The following is a 20,440-nucleotide window of genomic DNA, read 5'->3' as shown; positions in this document are numbered from 1 at the left end:
TTCTGGGAAAAGGAATGATTTTTAATCATAATTTAGACTCCCTTGCCTTATCATTGTGGAAAGAATAAAAATCTGATTTATTCAATCAGCTGATAGTTTAAGGCTTTTCAAAATGTATTAAATGGGTCTCTCAAATCAAGCTACATGTCCCCATATGCACTGATTGATAATTTTATATCTGTAGACTAGGTTATTAATTTCCATTTACATTCCATAAGACCAATTTTATTGATTCTGTCAAATTAGGCATAATAATATATGAATTAGCTCAAAAGCTTGGAGGAGAATGATTGAGAACAAATGTATTGGACTTCAGAGCTGCTTCTTACAATACAAAAGGAAAAATTGCAGCTTTAAAGTTTGTCTCGGGAGCAACCTAACCTGACAATAGATTACTTTATGATACTTAAAATTGTTAATATCATATATCTGTAACTGAATAAAACCATTTTATAATTCCCAAACACCAACTCATGAAATTCTAGACAGATATTAGTAAATATTTAGCGTTAAATGACCTCTTTAGTGGCTATGTCTACAATACTACCCTTTTGGGCCTGTCTACATGAGATATTTACTGTGCGGTTGACTAATTAGCTGCACGGTAAACATTGCATGTCTACACATGTGTGCCCCTATTAGCCTGAAGAAAACTAATTTACCCTGTACTCGTAAATAAAAGTACTGTCCTGCTGCAGAGTAAAAAACTCTGCAGCAGCACATGTCTAGACACTGGTGCAAAAGGGTGGCTTCTGTGAGGGGATTGCCTGCTGACAAGCCCTGCAATGAAGCACCCTTGTGCCCCAGCCAGCCCTTCTCCTCCCCCCACCCTCCCCCAGCATCAGTAAACTCTGGAGCGTATTGTTCTAGAGTTAATTGTTCCCAGGCACACGGTCAAACAGCATACCCAGGAGCAATAAACTCTAGAGCAATAAGCTGTGGCTTTTATTCATGTGCTTTAATTGCATGTGTAGATATACCTTTTAAGTAGGCAAATATAATCCACATTAAAATTAATAGTGCAAATAGTAACCCAAAAGTAGCAACAGAAATATTTAGAGGAACTACTGAGGGATACAGTTGTATTACTGAATTACAGAGCAGCTTCCCTTTTCTTTAGTTTGTGACCAAAGAAGATGAGATCTGAAAGGTAGATAAACCTTGCTGTGGTGAGCGGCTTTTAATTGCTGACACTACTGCATAGATTGCATTTTAAAGATGATACAAGGAAAAGGAAATAGAAAGACGTGCATAAAGCGCCAATTTTTACAGTAGTGCTTGAATTAGTTCCATAACTGATGTAGTAATTCTAGAGTTACAATAGTATTATAAGTTTTATTCAATGCTAGGATTTACTTCATGAGTTCTGTATCTAAATCCTAACATCGCTATAGTGCCTATTGCTAAAAATCAATTTCTGATGTATTTTCATAAATGACAATGAAAGTTTAATATAAGAAACTTCTTCCTTAATTTTGAAGTTTCCTCATATAAACTCCTTCCTTAATTTTGAATAATTTTGACTTGGCAAGATAAGTACAAAAACAAATTTACATGTAGAAGGATCAATTTTTTCTGTTATTTGGACAATATTTTGCTTTTTCTTCAATAGAACAACAAGGAGTAATAGCATTTGACAAATGTTTTCCTATAGACTCAGTGATAATATTAATTAATTTGGATTTATACATCCATATGTGTGTATGCATGCACACAAGAAGAATGCACTTTAAAAATTCATCTCTGTCCCAGAAATGTTAATGGCTCCAGTGATATCCATTTTAAGTACCCATACTATTACTGGACACAGTAGTATTCCTAAAACCACATATAATTGTATAAACTGGTGCAAAAGTATCTTTTGTGAATTAAAAAGCAATTTTGGGACATCAGGAAGGAGTTTTACCCTTGACTTTAATAGAGTCAGGGTTTCACTTAGATTTTTTTGTACCGGATTATGTGTATGAATCCAAGAAAATTATTTTTCCAGTGCCAGATCCCTTATTCTTTTGAGTGCTTATTCTTGCAGTTTCTACTCAATCATTTGCATTATTGTTTAAAGCCAGATACATACCATAGAACATGGTTTTCATATTTATGTTTCTTTAAGGATTTTGTTGGGGCTTTGTATCTTTTGTTAACTCATCTGACTTTATCAGCTTGTGCAGTCTCCCATCATCTTTTTGAAATATCATGCTAAGCTTTCTTTTTGTTCTTCTTCCCTTGTTCCATCATACCTATGTCTGTCCTTAATGGAAATAAGGTTTTACAGTGTTTTTTAGGTCCTGATCTTAGAGGACCTTCATGTGAGATTTGTGTGGGCACAAGGTCTGGATTAGTTCTTTGTATGGGAGCATTAGAAAACATTTATAACATTCCCCTATAGTTTAAGATAATGGCAATTATAATCACAAGGTCCATCCTAATGTCATTCTAATTATTTGAATACCATAACTGTTTTCTTGTAGCAATGCCTTTTAGTAAGAGTATCTTCCATTGTCTAAAAACACCCCAAGGAATTCCTATACATAAAATGCCAAATATTTTGATCTCTCAAGAATAGTTCATATGATATACTGACACAGCATTTTGTAAACCAGAATATATCTGAGCAAGACTTGCCCAAGCATCAGAAAGAAACATGTGATGAAATATTTTATAAAACCTTTTTTTATAAAATAATATTAAAATGAAAGCAATGTATGCAGTATTAGTGTGTGTGTGTGTGTGTGTGGGTGTATGTGTGAGATCAATAGGCCTGCTCTCCATCATGGGAATTATGTAACTAACGTGCCCCTTGCTATGAAGATAGTTATAGTAGAAGAATGATTATATTTTAAAAGAACAATTTTACAACAAACATGATATTCAGCACAACCAAATTAGTGCATCAGTAGATTTTGCACGAGGGGCATGTTAACATATGTCAATGACATATTTTCTTCATGTGACAGCATAAACCCATTTGTCTATATTTACAAAAATCAATGACACAAAATAATTGATATTGCAAACTACTTTGCAGTGTCTTCATTTGCCGGTATCTTCTTTGCAACTAACTCAGGGCCAATTATGCCCATATTTTCACAAGGAAATGAGCATTCCCATGTCAATGTGTTAAGTGCCCTATTCCTTCTCTGTACCAGTAAAACAAAAAAAATAGCAGCTCCACACAACTGTTATGTCCACATTTGCCATGCACAGATGAGCAGCGAGTGGGGCCCGAATTTTGGGGACCATGCAGTGTACCAGCTCTTTACCCCAGGGCAGGTTTTACCCTTCCCCCTACTCACCCTTCACCCACTCTGAGTTGAAAATGTAAAAAGAGTCGCAGCCGCCTTCTCGAGATACTTCAGGTAGACATTCTTCTACCTTGCTCAAGACAGCTCATAGAGTCACAATTTAATCATCAGTGTGGGCATCTACATGAGACACTTATTGCAAAGTTGGCTAATCAGCTCCACAGTAAAGCATCTCTGTGTACATGTGAGAAGCTATTAGGCTGGAGTAAATTAATTAAATCTACTGTAGGTTTGTACTGCCTGATACAAATCCTATCCTATGACAGAGTTATTTACCCTGCTGCAATGCATGTGTAAATGGTGACTGGGGCTGGCTGAGGCATGAGGGTACTACTACAGTGCAGGGCTGCATGCCAGCTAGCCCTATACTATAACACCCTTGTACCCCAGCCAGCCATTCTGCAGCACATTAAACCAGGGCAGAGCAGCTCTGGGCTGGCAGGTTTTTTGTAAATGCAGCACCTGTGAGCAGTAAAGTATGCTGCAAACTGTGCCAGAGTTGGTAGTGTTGCACTAATTTCACATGGAGATGCATCCACTGTGTAATATGATTAGATTTTGTGTTCAAATGTCTGTATATATATTTTGTGCATTATGCATCTTCAAGGTCTAATAGTTTCATTTAGTCTAATAGTCTAATGGTTTCATTTAGTTTTAGATAGGGTGCTAACATGGAACTTCAGAGCCTCAGGTTCTTGCTTCATCACAGACTTCCTTTTTGATCTTGGGCAGGTCACTTAAGGTCATGTTGCACATTGCACTTACGATATGTTAATTGCACTTAAAATGCAAGTTCCCTTGCATTCAAGCAGTAAAACACATGCTAAGTGCAATACTGTAGCAAGGTTACAATTGATTTTTCAGGTGAGGGGTAGTTACAGATCGTATTAAGGCATGTTTAGCTAAGGTCAGACCTCTCCAAGGAGATAATATGACCAATTTGAGGTACCTTTTCAAGTTGTAAAGAACACTAATGTGACACTAGCAAGCAGAGGTGCCCTAATGGCACTACAAACCACTCAAAACCTGATCCTGCTTTTTCTCTTCAGTGAAGGGGCGCTGGTGCTGGGGCTGGGACTGCCAATTAACAAGCTGTGCAAGTGTGCATGTTAGAAATTGTAGTACGCATTACCATGAGACAGCTCAGAAGACATTGTAGCTTTAATACTGCAGAGATTTAACATATACTAAGTGCCCCATGCAACAATGCCATTAAGCCCAGATTCTCAAACTATCCAGACATCCAACAGCCTCAGATTTTGATGGAAGTTAGATTCCTTAATCCCTTTTAGGACCTGAGCCTTAGTCTCCTTGTGCCTCAGCTTCTCATCTATGAATGGGAATGCTGTGAGGATAATTACATTAAAGACTGTGAAATTCTAATAATGGGAGGAGATCCAGACATTAGTGCATTATGAAGGACTGAAGTTAAATATGTCGCCACAACTCTTCTCGATAACACCACTTGCCTATGCATATTTTGCAACTTGCATAAATGCCAAGTGTTCACGGCAGAGCTATGCTTAGCAGCATCACAAGAGCTCAGTCTTCTAAAAACAGAGATAACTGGGAGAAAGGCGAGAGACTTTCCTACTAAGTTACAGCAAAACAAAGGGTGAAGCAATCAATTTTCCCCTCATTCCCCAATACCTGTCCAGGCAGGCAGTATAATTTTCTTTGACCAATGACTTTTTCAGGGTTTGGTCATATTGGTCTGTACTTAGACATAAGTTTTAAGTATTCTTAGCAAATGCCAGACTTAACAAGAGAAAAATTGGGAAGGGAGAATACAGGCGTTAAGGAAGGAAAAGGAATCTGGGGAAATAGTGTTTTTGTTCTTTCAACACAGGAGGCTTTATGGAAACGGAGGCTGCAGTTCAGGATTCTCTGGGATTAGGGAAACTTGGAACTCAAGCAGAAAAGGACCGAAGACTAAAGAAAAAGTAAGTTTCTTTTTATTTTATTTTTATCACAAATGTTAATATTTCAACTTTGTATTTGTCTTAGGCATGCACATAATTAAAAGCATGAGATAATCAGTGATTTTATCTGTCTAATATTTATTGTAGCAATTTTACTGTTTTGTTACATGTTAGTTTTCCATAATTATTTTAAAAGCCATGTATAAAAGGCAGATGAATATGTGGTAGTAAAGCAAAATGATAATTAGTGAAAAAAATGTGTTTAAAGGAAAATAACTTTTTTTAGTATTACATTAGTTTGATGCTACCATTATATGGTAAGTGTAGATTTTAGAATAAAACAGACATTGAAATAAATGTTTTACGAAATCTTTTTGCACATGGTAGTTAAATGAAAAAGAACAGCCATTATCCATGGGACATACAATTATTTCCATCTATTATGAAAGACAAAGATTCCCTGCAGACATTGGTAACTTTACTTTCTGATCAGAAATTATGACCTTTTTGTACATATGAAATTATAGAATAATGAAAGGCTTCCCTGCTGTTCATACTTGCAAAACTGATACACTCTGAGTCATACCAGATGTTGGAATACTATCGGCCCAGGTAAAAAAAGTCACACAAACAAAAGAAAAACCCTATTCAATAGCGTACTTCCAATGTTGTGTTAGGTGATAATTGAGAAGAAAAAATTTAAAATGTTTAAAAAATTATTCTTTGGAAATGCATTTTAAAATAATCAGCATAATTCCTATTTCATAATCATTGTTTTTATCATCACCAAAAGTTTCTCTCTCATTCTTCTGAGTCTTTACAAGGTTTGATTCATGCTGTAAATTTCATAAATGAAATTTTTTCCCTAATATCTAATCTAAATCTTGTATGGTGTGGGTTAAGTCCAATCTTTCTTGTCCTGCTGTCTGAGAAAATATGAATCAGTGGATCACTATCCAGTTGATAACAACAGTTCTTTTGGTATCTGAAGACTTCTCTTCTTCAGATTAAATAATCATGGCTCTTCCAACTTTTCCTTATATGCCATGTTTGCCATACTTCTGATTACGTTTCTTCCTTTCCTCTGCATCTTCGTAATTAGTTCATATCTGTCTTGAAGTGCAGTACCCAAAACTGGACATCATATTCCATCTGAGTCTTTAACAGTGCTCAATAGGGTATAAGAATCACTCCCATTGACCTGCTAAGGCCATTCCTATTAATGCATCCTAGTATGCCGTTAGCTTCTTTGCAACAATATTACACTGTTGAATCATATAACTTGTGTCCTTTTCTACAGTACCAAGCCTAGCCAGTTGTTCCCTTTCTTGTATTCTTGCAGTTGATAGTTCTTTCCTCTAATACTTGGTACTTGCCCTTATAAAATTGAATCCTTTATATTTCAGACGTTTTTTTAGTTTATCAAAGTCTTTTTGAATCCTAATTTGGTCCTCTAAAGTATTTGCTACCTTACCCAGTTTGGCATTACATGTACACTTAATAAACATATGCTCAATTTGGTCTTCCAAATGATTAAAAAAGATATTGAACAGTGCTGGACAGACCCTTAGGTAATCTCAGTTTATCCCTCGTCTCATTTTGACATTGAACCATTGATGACTATTCTTTGAACATCTATTTAAAAGAATGTGATTTCATCTAGACTACATTTTCTTTGCTCACTTATGAAAACATTGTGGAGATGGCATCAAAAAGTCTAGGGTTATCACATCCCCTTCCCCCCACATCCATCAGACCAGTCCCTTTGTCAGAGGAAACTGAGTTGGTTAAGCATGATGTAGTCTTAATGAACCCATGTTGGCTGTTCCTCATCACCCTGTTGTCCTCTGAGAACTTACACAGCGATCAATTGATTGATGATATACTGCTGTATTTTTCTGGGTGTCCAAGTTCGATTGACTGGTTGGTAATTCCCTTGAACATCCTTTTGCCCACATTTTGTAGATCTAAATCTATTATAGTTCATTATTCAGTTGCACAATTTTATGGATATTTATCTTAAAAAATCCAGTTTAGTCTTAATTCTATAAAGCTTCTTTAGTGTAGTTGAAGACAGTACTTGGAACCAATTATAATAGGTACCATTCCCCACTTACCACCCCCATTATCTGCAGTAATAATTTTCATTTTGTTTCTGAAAATACAGTGTCCCCATATTGTAATCACTGCAAAAAGGGTAAATGTTCAGATTTAAAAGTTTTCATTGTGCCCATACAAATACTTTAAAATATCACTTCTGCTATACTGTTATTTTAGTTTCCTTCAACAGGAAATCAACAGGAGAGAAAAGGTTTAATCTATATAAAATAGTTTTAAAAAGCTATGTGTTTAACCACATCATACAAATACATTACCTACTCAGTTCTTTCATGTAGTTACACAGGAAAATATACATGATAATCTATTTCCAGATATGTTAATCTGATACCACCCAACCAGATTTTCTCATGCTCTGTGTTTTCCATCCTTTCCCCCTTTATTGTACCTGCTTAGCCTTGGTTTCACATGGAGCAGAGGAAACCAAGCCATCTGTTGCCATAGTCTCTTCATTTAAAATTTTTCCCTTTGTAACTTTCACTTTATTTTAAGTAAATATTTTTCCTAATAGGCTAAGATTTTAAAATATCCAAAAAGCACCTAAACTGAGGTATGTGTTAAGTATCTATCTCCTGCAGACTTTTATTCCATATCTTTGGACTTCTATGAGTTTTTGGTCTTAATAGTTTTTGGCTTTTCAACTGTTGATCTTTGAGATATTTCTAAATTATTTTCAGTGACAAGTTTGGACCTGCATTAGTTGGTCTCTTCACAGAGTTCTTGTAAATATACAATGTATACAATATAACTGTATATCTAGCTGTTATATAGAAAATATAGAGTATTAAATCATTGCTTTTTAATTAATTCAATTTTATTGTGGCTATATGTGGGATAAGGACCTGCAAAATGAATGATACAGAATTTGTGTGCTTGCTTTTGAAAGAACAAGGCAATGAAATAAAGTGAGACCTTGAAGAATATGAGGAGCTGAAACTCTCAGAACTTAATGGTTTTTAAAGTTTTAAGTGGAAAGCTTTGTCTCCTTATGTCAGGCTCTTTTCTTACTCCCATTTCACAATGTACATTTCTCTCTAAATTGAGAGGTCTTTCAAATATACCACCTTTAGCTTGGGGAATTTTGGTTATATCTATGAGAAGGTTATCTAGCGTGCCATGTTGGTGATAGCAGAAATGGACCATACTGATGAAGACCTAATTTATGAAAAGTTTGGTATATTTATAAGTAATAAAGTTTAACACTTATCAAACTGGTTTGTTCTCTTGTGGTACAGCAGCTAAATTTGAGTTCAGGCGTTTTGCTTGACGCCTTACTTCTGCCAAACAGAAACTGTGAACACTGCAAAGAAAGCAGACATAATCCTGAAGAGGAAGCAGCAGTATACCCTGCTTTGAAGTGGTCCATCTGCCTAATTTACATGTGGAGATGAAAAGCTCCATGAGTACCAGACCTACTACTGATTAGTTTGAAGGGTTGTAATGAATAGATGAGAAATAGCATTATCTAATAATTAAAATACATGACTGTGAGGTAGGAAATCTGTGCCCTCTGCTGACTTTGCCACAGCCTTGCTGTGTGACTTTTAACCTAGTTTTAAAGGTCTATAGCAAAGATTTAAAAAGAGCTTTGAAAAACTGTGATGACTCTATAGCTGTAAACTATTATCCTTTTCATTAAGTAGTAGAAGCTTTAGTGAAGAAGAACAAACATGTTTATTCTTCTATATGGTAAAGATAAAGTTGAAGGGTGGCCAAAAGAAGTGCATTGTGTACTATGAATATAAACTAGCCCTTAGATTCCACCTTACCTTATCACACACAAAAACCTGTTAACACTTGTTTTTTGAAGGCTTCCCTGTTCCTCAAAGCCTGCTGTTTGAAACCTAAAGGGCTGAAAGAGCTGGCAGCCCTGAACATCCAGCAATATAATTCAGGGGACGTGAATATCTCAACAGTTGGCACATGCTTTCATAGATAAACTCATAGGCTTTAAGGCCAGAGGATCGTTAGCTCATCCTCTCTGATCACCTCTATATTACAGACCAATAAATGCCAAGGTAGTACCCTTGTACTGAGCCCTATAATTTGTACTTAGCTAGAGGAAAACTGGTTTTGCTTAAAGCATATTCTCCAAAAAAGAGTCCAGTCTTGATTTGTAGAGATCAAGAAATAGAATCAAGTAGTTCCTACAAGTGATTAATCATCCTCACTTTAAAAAAATGGTGTCTACATTTTCTAATTTGTCTTTAGTTTCTAGGCGGTCATTCTTGTTATGTCTTTTTCTGCCAGATTCAGAGTTTTTTAGTTCCTGGTATGTTTTCCTATTTGTACATCCAGTATTGAATCCAGCTTGTTCTATATGACTGCCTTGTCCTCCTCTTTATTTACCAGTCTAAGGCTAGTTACAGACATTAAAAATGCCCAAGGTGGAATCAATCTAAGTTATGTGGTTTTCTGTAAGCAGTGTAGTTGAGATCAGTAGCAAATGGAACACATTCGCCTGGGGAGGGGAAGGGTGCTAATCTTAGATTGGGCTCAGCCATTTTTAAACCACTGTGTGTGTGTTGAATGTCTATTCTATTATGGGTATGGATTGTTTTTGTGTGCTGAATTGCTGTTCTGTTATGGGTGTAGACTTGTTTCTGATCAATTTTATCGGTAAAAGTATAATGTTTGTACCTGGTCTTTTACAATAATATAGATTTTATACTTACTTCCAGATTATTGATCTAGCATCACCACTAGAGATTTGTCAGATGACTTCAATCCTATTTTGAAGTTATATCTTACTTTTTTTGTTCTAAGAAAACAGCATATGGTCTAGTCCTTGTGTCCCTTGCTAAATTTTTTGCTTATTCTTCTCATCATGACAACCACTTACTTTCTTAGGCTGGTTAAAGAATTTCTCCTGGTAGCTGCTCTAACTATTCATTTGCAATTTTAGGAAAAGATTGGGTTTCTTTATTTCCTTGATAAATGCAGAATACATACAATGGTGTCACTTTAAATGTTTGGTTCAGACTTAACACAGCACATCTATAGCTAGCAGTTCTTGACATTTTAAAAGAACTCATTGATTCTAAATGAATATTCAGGTAACCCAGCAGGCCTGACACAGTTTTCAGATAACAGTACTTCAAGCATTTAGGACTGCATTTCCAAATGTAGACACTTAATTTATTTTGGCTCAGTTTGCAATGCCCAAGCAAATAATGAACTGAAGAACGGGGACCAGGTCAACACCTAAGGCTCTTGAATGCTATGATAATGCAAAGAGGAAAAAAAATCATATTCCAACAGGAAATTATACAACAGAGAAATTGTTATCCACACTATTATCCACAGGCTCATTCAAGTACAGTATTTCTTACAAACATGAACTGTGAGATTAATTCTGGAACATTGTATTTTTTAAATTGAAAAGCCTGTCATACAAGATTAAAATCCTTTATTAAATAAAAAAAAGAAAGTAGTTAAGTTAAAAACTGTAAACCAGCTTGTTACTCCATGTTGCAACTTACCCATGTATTCAATTGTGAATGAAGAATAGGTGTAATTCTGGCCTGCACAGCATGAGGCAGGGGTTTAAGAAAAACTTTCATGATACATAGTCCTGTAAACCTTATATGTACAGTTATACTCTGGAACAGGCCTGATCTGTTACTTCTTCAGCAGATCCAAAGAATAACTCATTCTTCCCACAATGGCAATGTTATCTGTATAAATCCTCCACCTCTCCCCCAGAGCATGCTGACAGGTCTCAAGCTATGCAGATAACAAATTACTTGTGCTCTGTGCTGAATTTGTTGATATCAGAAGAGAGTGGTAATCACAATGTTACCTCCAGGCACAGGTGTCCTCATCACAGATCAGTTCACTTTGACTAAATTTTGTCATGCTTATCTACCCCATGGTGAAATGGGAATGCTAGGGTGGGGTGAGACAAGGAAAGAGCTGACAGCTTTAACTTTTCTTTTGCTTTGGTTTGGTTGAATCTAAATGACAATACACTAGTTTGCTTGTTTCTTTTTTTTCAAATAACATAAACCTTCAAGTCTTTTTCTGGTAAAATTGACATTAGCAGTAAGGTTTGTGTTTAACAAGTAAAATACAGGTAGAGGATATTCATAGAATCGCAGACATAAAGGAAGGGAGGGCACCTCAGGAACTGATCCGTACCCAACTTGCAGCCAATGCAGGATTATCCCTGTCTAAACTATTCCTCAGAAGTGTTCGTCTAATCTTCAGGAATGGAGATTCCACAACCTCTCTATATAATCTGCTCAAATGCTGGAAGTTCTTTCTAATACTCAACCTAAATTTCCCTTGTTGCAATTTAAGACTGTTACTACTTGTCCACTCACCTGCAATCACAGAGAAATAGTCAACTACCATCCTTTTTATAACCACCTGTCAGGTGTTTATGGACTCTTATCAAAACCCCTTTCTCCACTAATCTTCTGTTCTCCAGACTAAAATAGACAATGCTCTTCCAAACTTCTCTTGTAAATCATGTTTCCTAGACCTCTAATCTAATTGTTTTTGCTCCCTGTCTGAACCTTTTCTAATTTGTCCAAGTTTTGAAGTGTGATGTCCAGAACTGGAAACAGTAATACTGGTTGAGACCTCATTAGTATTGATTGAGTTCACTGAGTGAAAGAATTTTCAAGAGAGATGTAGATAACCTGGAGAGGGTTCAGAGGAGGGCCACCCGTCTGGTTAAAGGCCTACAGGAAAAACCCTACGAGGACCAATTGAGGGACCCGAATCTCTTCAGCCTCTGCAAGGGAAGGCTGAGAGGTGGTCTTGTGGCTGTCTACAAACTCACTGGGGGGGACAGCAGGAAGTAGAGGATACGATGTTTACCATGGTGCCCAGTGGGGTAAGTAGAAACAATGGCCACAAACTGAAGGAGAGCAAATTTAAATTGGTCTTCAGGAAAAAATTCTTTACAGTGAGGGTTGCCAAAATATGGGATACGCTTCCAAGGGAGGTGGTGCTCTCCCCTTCCTTGGAGGTATTTAAGAGGAGATTGAACAAACACCTGGCTGGGGTCATCACCCACTTTTTCCTGCCCAGGGCAGTGGGTTGGACTCGATGCTAGTAAGTCCCTTCTGACCCTAAAAATCTATTAAATCTATGAAATCACTTTGCTTGACTTGCATATGACCCTCCTGTTAATATAACCCAATATATTGTTGGTCTTTATTCACTCTAGCCAGTTTTGTAGCCCTTACTCTTGTTAATGCTGGGTTCCACAAGCAGGCCTTGTTTTAACAAAATTTAAATTTCTGCTGTTGAGATCGGTAATAAAAGAGGCCTTATATCACCATGCCAGGACTTACATCCATGCTTAAGTTCTTGCAGGTTCAAAGTCTAGCTTCAACCATTAAGAGGAAACCAGTGTTTTTACATCAAATACAGCTGATCATGGCCTTATGAATCATTTTTTTCATGAATCAAGTACAAGCAAAAATTGCAATTTATTGAAGTAATGCTTACAATAGAGTAGCATTATCCCCACATTAAACAGAAAGGTCAGTTTTGTTACTCTGTTTCAGCTTCCTTTGTGTAGACTGCAGAGGATTGTTGCCTAGTTAAATTCCTAATAATGCTCTCTATGGCTACAAATCTGCATTTGCCTCCAGCAGTAGAAATTTCCACCATTAGCAAACCTTCAGGGAGAGGGAAAATACAGGCATTAAGCCTGCAGCTGCCCCCTCTTCTCTGGGCTCAACACCTTCACCAGACAGGGGTGATGCTGGTCTCAGGAAGCTAATGGAGAGATGGAAAGACTCCCTGTATCTTCCCCAGACCAGGGTCTAGAGAACGGGCAGTGAGAAGCATGGGTGACTGGTGCCACCTTAGTCTCCTGGACTGATCTGAGAGAGGAGGGGAACATCAAGGCAGCTCCCCCGCCCATCCTCAAGCCAAGGTTTCTAAGTTTTCAAGCTTCACTTCTTCATTCCTCACCCCACTCCTAGGCTGGTCTGGGAGGGGACTGGAGCAGTGGGGCAATGCTTCCCATCTGTTTTCAGGACTAGGAAGTCCCAGGTCTGAGGAAGTGTGCTTCGCTCCCCTCCCAAACCAAAACCGGGGGGCAAGAGTTTGGGCGGGGGGAGAACATACAATCATTCCTGCTTGCAAGAAAGTTTTTCTCACAAGGGAGATCATCTAGGTTGACAGCTAAAAGATCTTTTGCCCAGAAGGGGCTCATTTACCTGGGAGAAACTGAATTAATTCTTGTACACTCGTAATTTCTGCTAGGAGAGCATTGATTCTCCCAGTCGAATCATAATCGGGAATCCTTGTTGTCTCTGTTTAAAAATCTAAAAATCTCCAATTAAAAATCTAAAATCCATGATTAAAATGGATATAGATAGATAGATAGATATGCTAGGTAGATATATAGATAGATAATATATTGTATAAACACACACACACACATATACATATAGGTATCAATTAAACACCATGCTTTATTGATATATTTACAATTTTAAAGCAGTTTGGAAGCCTACTGGTGCCCATAAATAATTTACTGTTTATTTATTGTAAAATAAATTCTAAATACCTGTACACTTTGGCATTTGATTTGGGGTTTTTTATCATGGAAAGTCAGACCTCTCCCTGCCCCCTTCACTCACCAGGACATGGGTCCATCTGTGACTTGTCCAACCCCCTCTTTCCCCCCTGGCTCCCAACTGCTTGTGGCACTGAGCAGCCCTGATACGTCGGTGCCCTACCCCTGCCACTGCCTCTCACTCCCAAGCCACAGCTCCCCAGCCCTTCTGGTGCCCCTTACACCCCACCCACAGCCTGCCACCTCCTCAGCCCTAACAGAAGGGGTCCCCAGCTGCCAGGGTTATGGGGACAGGGACCCAGGTCCACAGCCCCATGCCATCCCCAGCAGCACCTGCACCCCGGCTGCTGCCTGTGGGAGGTGGTGCCTGCTGTGGCCCCAGTGGGGAGCAGAGTGCAGTACAGTGCCTGGCTTCCCCTCCCCCATGGGTGGCACAGCCAGAGTGGAGCCTGTCAGGGGGGATCAGGTGCAGGTGCCCGCTGCTGGATTGGGCTCTCCGCCTTGCTGCCTTCCCCCCGATGCCTCCGCAGCCCAGCTGGTGGAACCTAGTGCAGCAGGGCAAAGCAGAGCCAGGCGGGGAAGCTCAGTGCCACCACCATGAGCCCTGCACTGCCATGGAAAGGTACTCCCTGAATCATAATTCTGTCTTCCCCCTGTATTGCCAAGTAGTAATGATCAGATTGGGTTCAGATCCCTGATCCCAAAATTGCACCTCCTGCCATGACTATGGAGCATGGCAGGAGGCACAATTGTTGGTTGGGACTGAGGATCAGAACCCATCACATAATATGTACGCCACGGGGTTTAACCTCAAGCTGTTTCTGATCATAGTGAGACAAAAGAACTTGTCTCTAGCTTCCCATATTCAGAGACAGCCTTCTCTTTCATTTACATTTCCCAGTTAGTTTTTGATGCACCTTCTTTTTCAGCTGTGAAAAATTGTATTGACTAACAGAAACAATTTTGTAAGATGCCTAGGTTTTATCCAGGGGTGTAGAACCCGAAAGCTAGCAAGGAAGAATTTTTCCAATTAATTGAGTTGCTGTAATAAAAGATATCGGATTTACCCAAAGAGCCTTGCCTACCTAGGTTTTATCCAGGCACATGATATGAGTGCGCCTTTCTTTTGCTGGATGGCAAATAATTATTAAATAATTATTAACTGTGGAAGTTATATCAACAGTGTTGAATTAGTAATTATGTTGGCAGCGCTGGGTTACACAGAGTACCAAACCATGTAAACCACTATGAATACTATTCTTCACATAGTGCAAATGTTTACAAACAGCCTGTTCATTAAAAAATTGTGAATGTTTTAAAAAGCACAAACTTAGATCATTCATGTTTACCTTGGAATATTTTGGTTTAATACTGTTAAAAACACATAACAAAATAAACATACAATTCCATTGTACAAAAAACATTATAAATGACTTCTATTTGGACAATGTGCATTTTTTTGTGAATGGTATGCAAGCGTGTGTTCTGTTCTTGGACCTTCTGCCATAAACGCTGATTGTAAGTCTGCTGTGCTACATGGTATATAATAAGCAATAGACTTCAGTGTAATGATAACTTGCTAATATCTCTAGAAAATCCATTTATTACTTGCAAGAGCATGTGTCTATTTTACAAAGCTGGAGGCAAGTTTCATAGCAAGATTTGTCATGCTTACAATTGTGCTATTATTTTTATCTATCATGATTTTTTTATGGACTGCCATATATTCATTAACATTTGTTTGCTTTTCTTTTCCATTCATCTCTCTTCATCTCATGAAAAGCATATCTGGGTAAGTTAAACCACAGTGGCTGCTGAACATGTTTATTTTCAGCACCATACTTTATTTTCTACTGTTTTTCTTATTATTATTTCTTTTCCTTTTTCTTTGGCCTTTATGTAAGAAGCCTATGTGGAGAACTAAGCCCAAACCAATTTTTCAAGATATTAAAAAACTTTATATATAATTGAATGCATGCACAGATTCAGAACTTGACACCCCCGCAGTCTTTATTCTTGTGGGGATAGTGGCAGTCTCTTTTTTAACAGAAATTGGTTTGTTGTGGCTTCATGTTCTACAAATAAAAAAAAACCCAGTATTTTCATTTATGTATATATAATTTCAGTTTTATTTTTATTTTCACCAATTCCATTTGTTTTAAAATTTGCAAAATTGCTTAAATTGCTATGTTTATATCAGGTTTAAAATATATATCTCCACCTCCATTTTACATTGAAAATTAGATAGTAAACATTTTTGGTGCTAATGAAAGAAAAACTGTGCATAATGAATGAAATCTTAAATCAAAGATCACACGACAAATACATACTTAGGGCAGGAATTACTATTTTAATTTAGCATGCATTGTTATGAAATGGTTCTACACAACAAGATTTATTAAAGTTTAATTAACCTGAAAACTCCAGAGGTCACTAATAACGTGTAGTAAACTTCATACTATACTGCAGGGTTTTATATTCTGCAAGTGTGTTTGGTTCATTACTGTTTTTATTACATTTTTAATAGTAATTATCTGCAGCTCTAATTTAAAGTTATGGTTTGTATTTCTAATGTTTACTCAGCATTCCAAAATATGCTTCACTTAGCATTACATGTGCTTTCAGAGAAGGCAATAATGCCTTCCAGTTTGCAGAACACACACTTCTATATTGCAGTTACAGCATTATTTAAATATGCTGTCCATATCTAGGTTACTTGTGCTCATCTTAAATGAATAATAAAGCTATCCTTTGGGGTTTTTTATTTAAAATGTTGTTTATTACCCACATCTTTATTTACTTTTTCCTGATTTGATATTTCTATTATTACCCCCTCAAATCTCTTTTAAAGTTCAGGCAAAATGTTCAGCATAGGTGAAGGATTATCTTTGCTTCTGTTTCCCATTACTCCTAATATACAAAGTACAAAAAAAAAAAAAGAATGCTAGTGAATTTAAATGATTTAAAGTGAGGATCAGTTTAGGCCAAGAGATTGAAAAAGCTACCTTTTAATAAAGCATTTTATTTGGAACTCATAGAAACTCTCTTTAAAATAATTACATTAAAGCTCTGTGGCATGGTAAATCTGACTCTGGTTGATTTAAATGCCACATGTGTGGAGCTTTTGTATAATTTATACATGCATACATACATGCATACATACATACATACATATATATGTGTGTATGTGTGTGTTATATATATAAGTATGTATAAATGATACAGTAGCTCCACACACGTGGCAATTGTGTGTGTGTGTGTGTGTGTGTGTGTGTGTATTTGTGTATAACCATACAAAAGCGCCTCATAGTTTATTATTTACAATCTGATGTGAAGTATATTTTAAACAAGTATAATTGTATGCACAAGAGATGACTAATATTTAGATTAATTTTTGCATTTTACAGAACAATAACTGTGTATAAAATTTAACTAACTTATTTCATTTATCTGTATCTTAGAGACAGAATTTTCTTTATTTTAAAATGCAGAGTGACTAGAAAATAGAGGGAAATGAAGAACACCTTTGGTGGAATTCTATTTTTCTTTGTGTGTCTGACTGGTAGTTTTCTCGTTGTGCAAATGGCCTTTTGGTCACTTACTTGCAGATTGAAATTGTGTTACCCCCTAAAACCTGTGAAGTGTAGACATATAAGCATATACACATATATTGGGCATGGCACTTATGCACATCTTGCAGGTTCTCTTACCCATGCAGTGTTAACATGTAAGTATACACATGTACACTGAGCAGACACAATAGGTTGCGCACAGCCTGGGCAGGTGTGAGACTATGTATGTGCACTCATTGGATGCACGTCAGTAATAGCATTTTAGCAGGTCAAAACCCATGCTCCAATACTGTTTTTGAAGCTGGGCCCCTGGGTAGCAAAGAAAGTGAGGCCATGTATCTGAGGCCATAAAAAAAGAGAGCAGTTGAGAGGGTGTGTTGCTTGAAGAGATGGATGTTGCCCTGTAAGGGAGTAGGCCCTGGGTTCTAGTCTGAGCCCTTGGTCTCCTACTCCACTGCACTCTGCCTATTTTATCCAGTGAGTATTAAGTGCAAGCTGCAGTGGCTCAGCTTCAAAAAGAGACCTGGAGAAGGGATTGGATAATGCCTGACCTGTGGCCTTGTGAGTATAGTACAGTGCTAGGAAGACACACGTTCAAACTCCCTCTGCTTGATGGTCTAAAATCCCGCTTCCTACATGAGTATGCTAATCCATTGTTAGGGATGAAACATAAGAGGGCTTTTATTCTTTTCCCTTCGCCAGTTTATACTAGCATATTTAGCGGTGTAGCTGTCTGATCAGTACATGGCTGTCATGGAGTCACAGAGGTGCCCCGTGATTGTGAGGGTGATTGGCAGAGCTGCCAATCACCCAGGCAGCTCAGGTGCCTGGTTGCCAGGGCAACCAAGTGGGTCACATGGCCGGAAGGGGGCTGGGCCAGGCCTTTATAACCAGCTTAGGCCGGAGCTGGAAACACAGTTCCCTTCTGGCTGCCGCAGGAGCAGGAGCTCTGCGGCTTGAGCTGAGCGGCCTGAGTTAGTGGTTGCTACTTTACCACGCTAACCGGCTGCGATGATGCAGGGAACAAGATCACCCTGAGGGAAGGTAGGACTGAGAGCCCTGGCAGGGCTTGGAGTTATGGTTAGGCGTGTGGAGCCTCTGTTTATGTTGTAGCCAGAGGGCTTGAGTTTACGTTACAGTTTACACCGGAGGACCGGGTGAGGCTGTAGGGGAGCGAGGAGGCCTCAAGGGGGGAGCTCCCCCAACAGCTTGGGGGTTCCCAGTGCCCAGTTGGGGCACAGTGCCAGGGGCACTATTGTCGGTGCTGCAGGGCACCATATTGTGCCAAGGAGGCGCGGGATGTGGGGTTACAGACCCCGGCCCATCAGGGCGGTGTTAGGCCTAGCGAGGCAACCAGACCCAGAGAAGGGTCAAGGAGACAGGCACGGCTGCGAGTGCCTGTGCCCCTAGCGCGAGGCGCGCGATGTCAGCCCTAGAGAGGGCAAGGCCCAGAGCGGGACAGAGACACGGCGCGAGGCGTGCGGTGTCAGCCCAGAGTGGGCAAGGCCCAGAGTGGGCAAGGCCCCAGAGGGGCGAAGCACAGAGGGTGCAGTACAGGCCCCAAAAAGGGGGCGAGGACCCAAAGCGAGAGAGAATAACCGGCGAGAGCGAGCCGGACCCAGGGGGCGCCGAGGCTAGGGTGGCGAGAGCGAGCCGGACCCAGGGGGCGCCGAGGCTAGGGTGGCGAGAGGGAGCCGGACCCAGGGGCGCCGGTATTAGGCGACGCTAGGGAGCCGGACCCAGGGGGCTCCAGCAAGTTGCTGGGCGCCAGTAAGACAGGCCCAGGGGGCGGGGAACGGGCTAGAGATTGGAGCCCGACCCAAAGGGGCGCCAGGTGGGCGAGGAGCCCCGGGGCCCGAACGAAGGAGCGAAGGCACCCGAGGGGCGCGGGACTACACAAACGTCCCCCAGAACAGCTGCGAGGCATGGGGCGTGCTGAAGGGGAGGTTTGGAGGCACGCATTGCCCTTAAGGCGGGACGCATATCAAAACCCCATTCTGGACTAGAGACAGGACACCAATACCGTCCCTTAGGGAACAGGCAGCCTCCACAATATATTTAACCATCAAAGTCGTGGCGGGCGAGATTTTGAGGGTGCTACGTCACCCTAACGTGACGGTAGGGGGCGCTAGGGGGTTCACGGCCGTCCCTAGCCGCCGCGCCCTCACAATGGCCTACTGCATATCATCAGTATACAAATGTATGCTTATTTAGCCATGCTGCCTGAGTGCCAAAAATGTTACTTATACAGCTGGGGAGGTGCCTTTTAGGTGCACAAGGGGTAAAATGCCACCCCTTCTGTTTAAAGATGGAATCCAAAACCTACTTAGTTCAGTGGAGAAAACGATCAATCAGAATCTTGAGGTCTTTGAATCAAAGTCCATAGTTTTTAAATATTTTCCATTGAATGCTATTTTCTCATGGAGGGGAAATTGGGTTTACATCTTAATTTGAAATCTACATGTTACTCATAATAGCATAACCTCTTTTATCTGTCTATAACAAACGTGTAAAAAGGCTTATAATTTAGGCATTTTTTCTGTAAAAAAAAAAAAAAAAAGGTTACGTAATAATTCTATATGTGCTATTTCCATTCACATTATGGTTAAATAATGATGATGATAGTGAACCTGCTGCATTCTGTCACCAAGTTAACATTTTGACATTCAACTGTTGTCTTAGCTATTCAGAGAAGTTTTATAATTATCTCATGGGAAATTAAAATCAGACTCTTCATCTACTAGTTAGCTTTTCTTAGTGAAAACTACTTGTATGCTACCACTACAATTCTGTTCCTTCTCATTTTCATATGCCTTATTTTGAATTTATCTCACATTTGCTGTGGCATTTTAATTAAGAGCAATTATAATTTGTATTACTGGATCTTTATGTTAAACGATCAATGCTAATGTTGTTATTTACAGAAGTATGAAGTGTTGGCTTGAAATATTGTTAAATTCAGGTTTCATCATGAAAATGTTT

At 39.0% G+C, this 20,440-nt stretch overlaps 1 protein-coding gene across 2 annotated transcripts in view; it reads left to right on the top strand.

Annotated features, from left to right (window-relative positions):
• The window catches only part of PPFIA2 (PPFI scaffold protein A2), a 600,314-nt gene that overhangs the window by 534,172 nt on the left and 45,702 nt on the right, over positions 1-20,440 (top strand). For both annotated transcript variants that reach the window (XM_090042615.1, XM_090042614.1), the window contains exon 21: positions 5,152-5,245. In XM_090042615.1, coding sequence (XP_089898741.1) covers positions 5,152-5,245 — 94 coding nt within the window. The remainder of the gene's footprint in view (positions 1-5,151; positions 5,246-20,440) is intronic.

Source organism: Crocodylus siamensis, chromosome 4 (genome assembly GCF_052110815.1).
Source record: "Crocodylus siamensis isolate JL-2025a chromosome 4, ASM5211081v1, whole genome shotgun sequence".
Lineage (NCBI taxonomy): Eukaryota > Metazoa > Chordata > Crocodylia > Crocodylidae > Crocodylus > Crocodylus siamensis.
The sequence above is the reverse complement of the archived record's forward strand: the minus strand, read 5'-3'. Positions and strand labels throughout refer to the sequence as shown.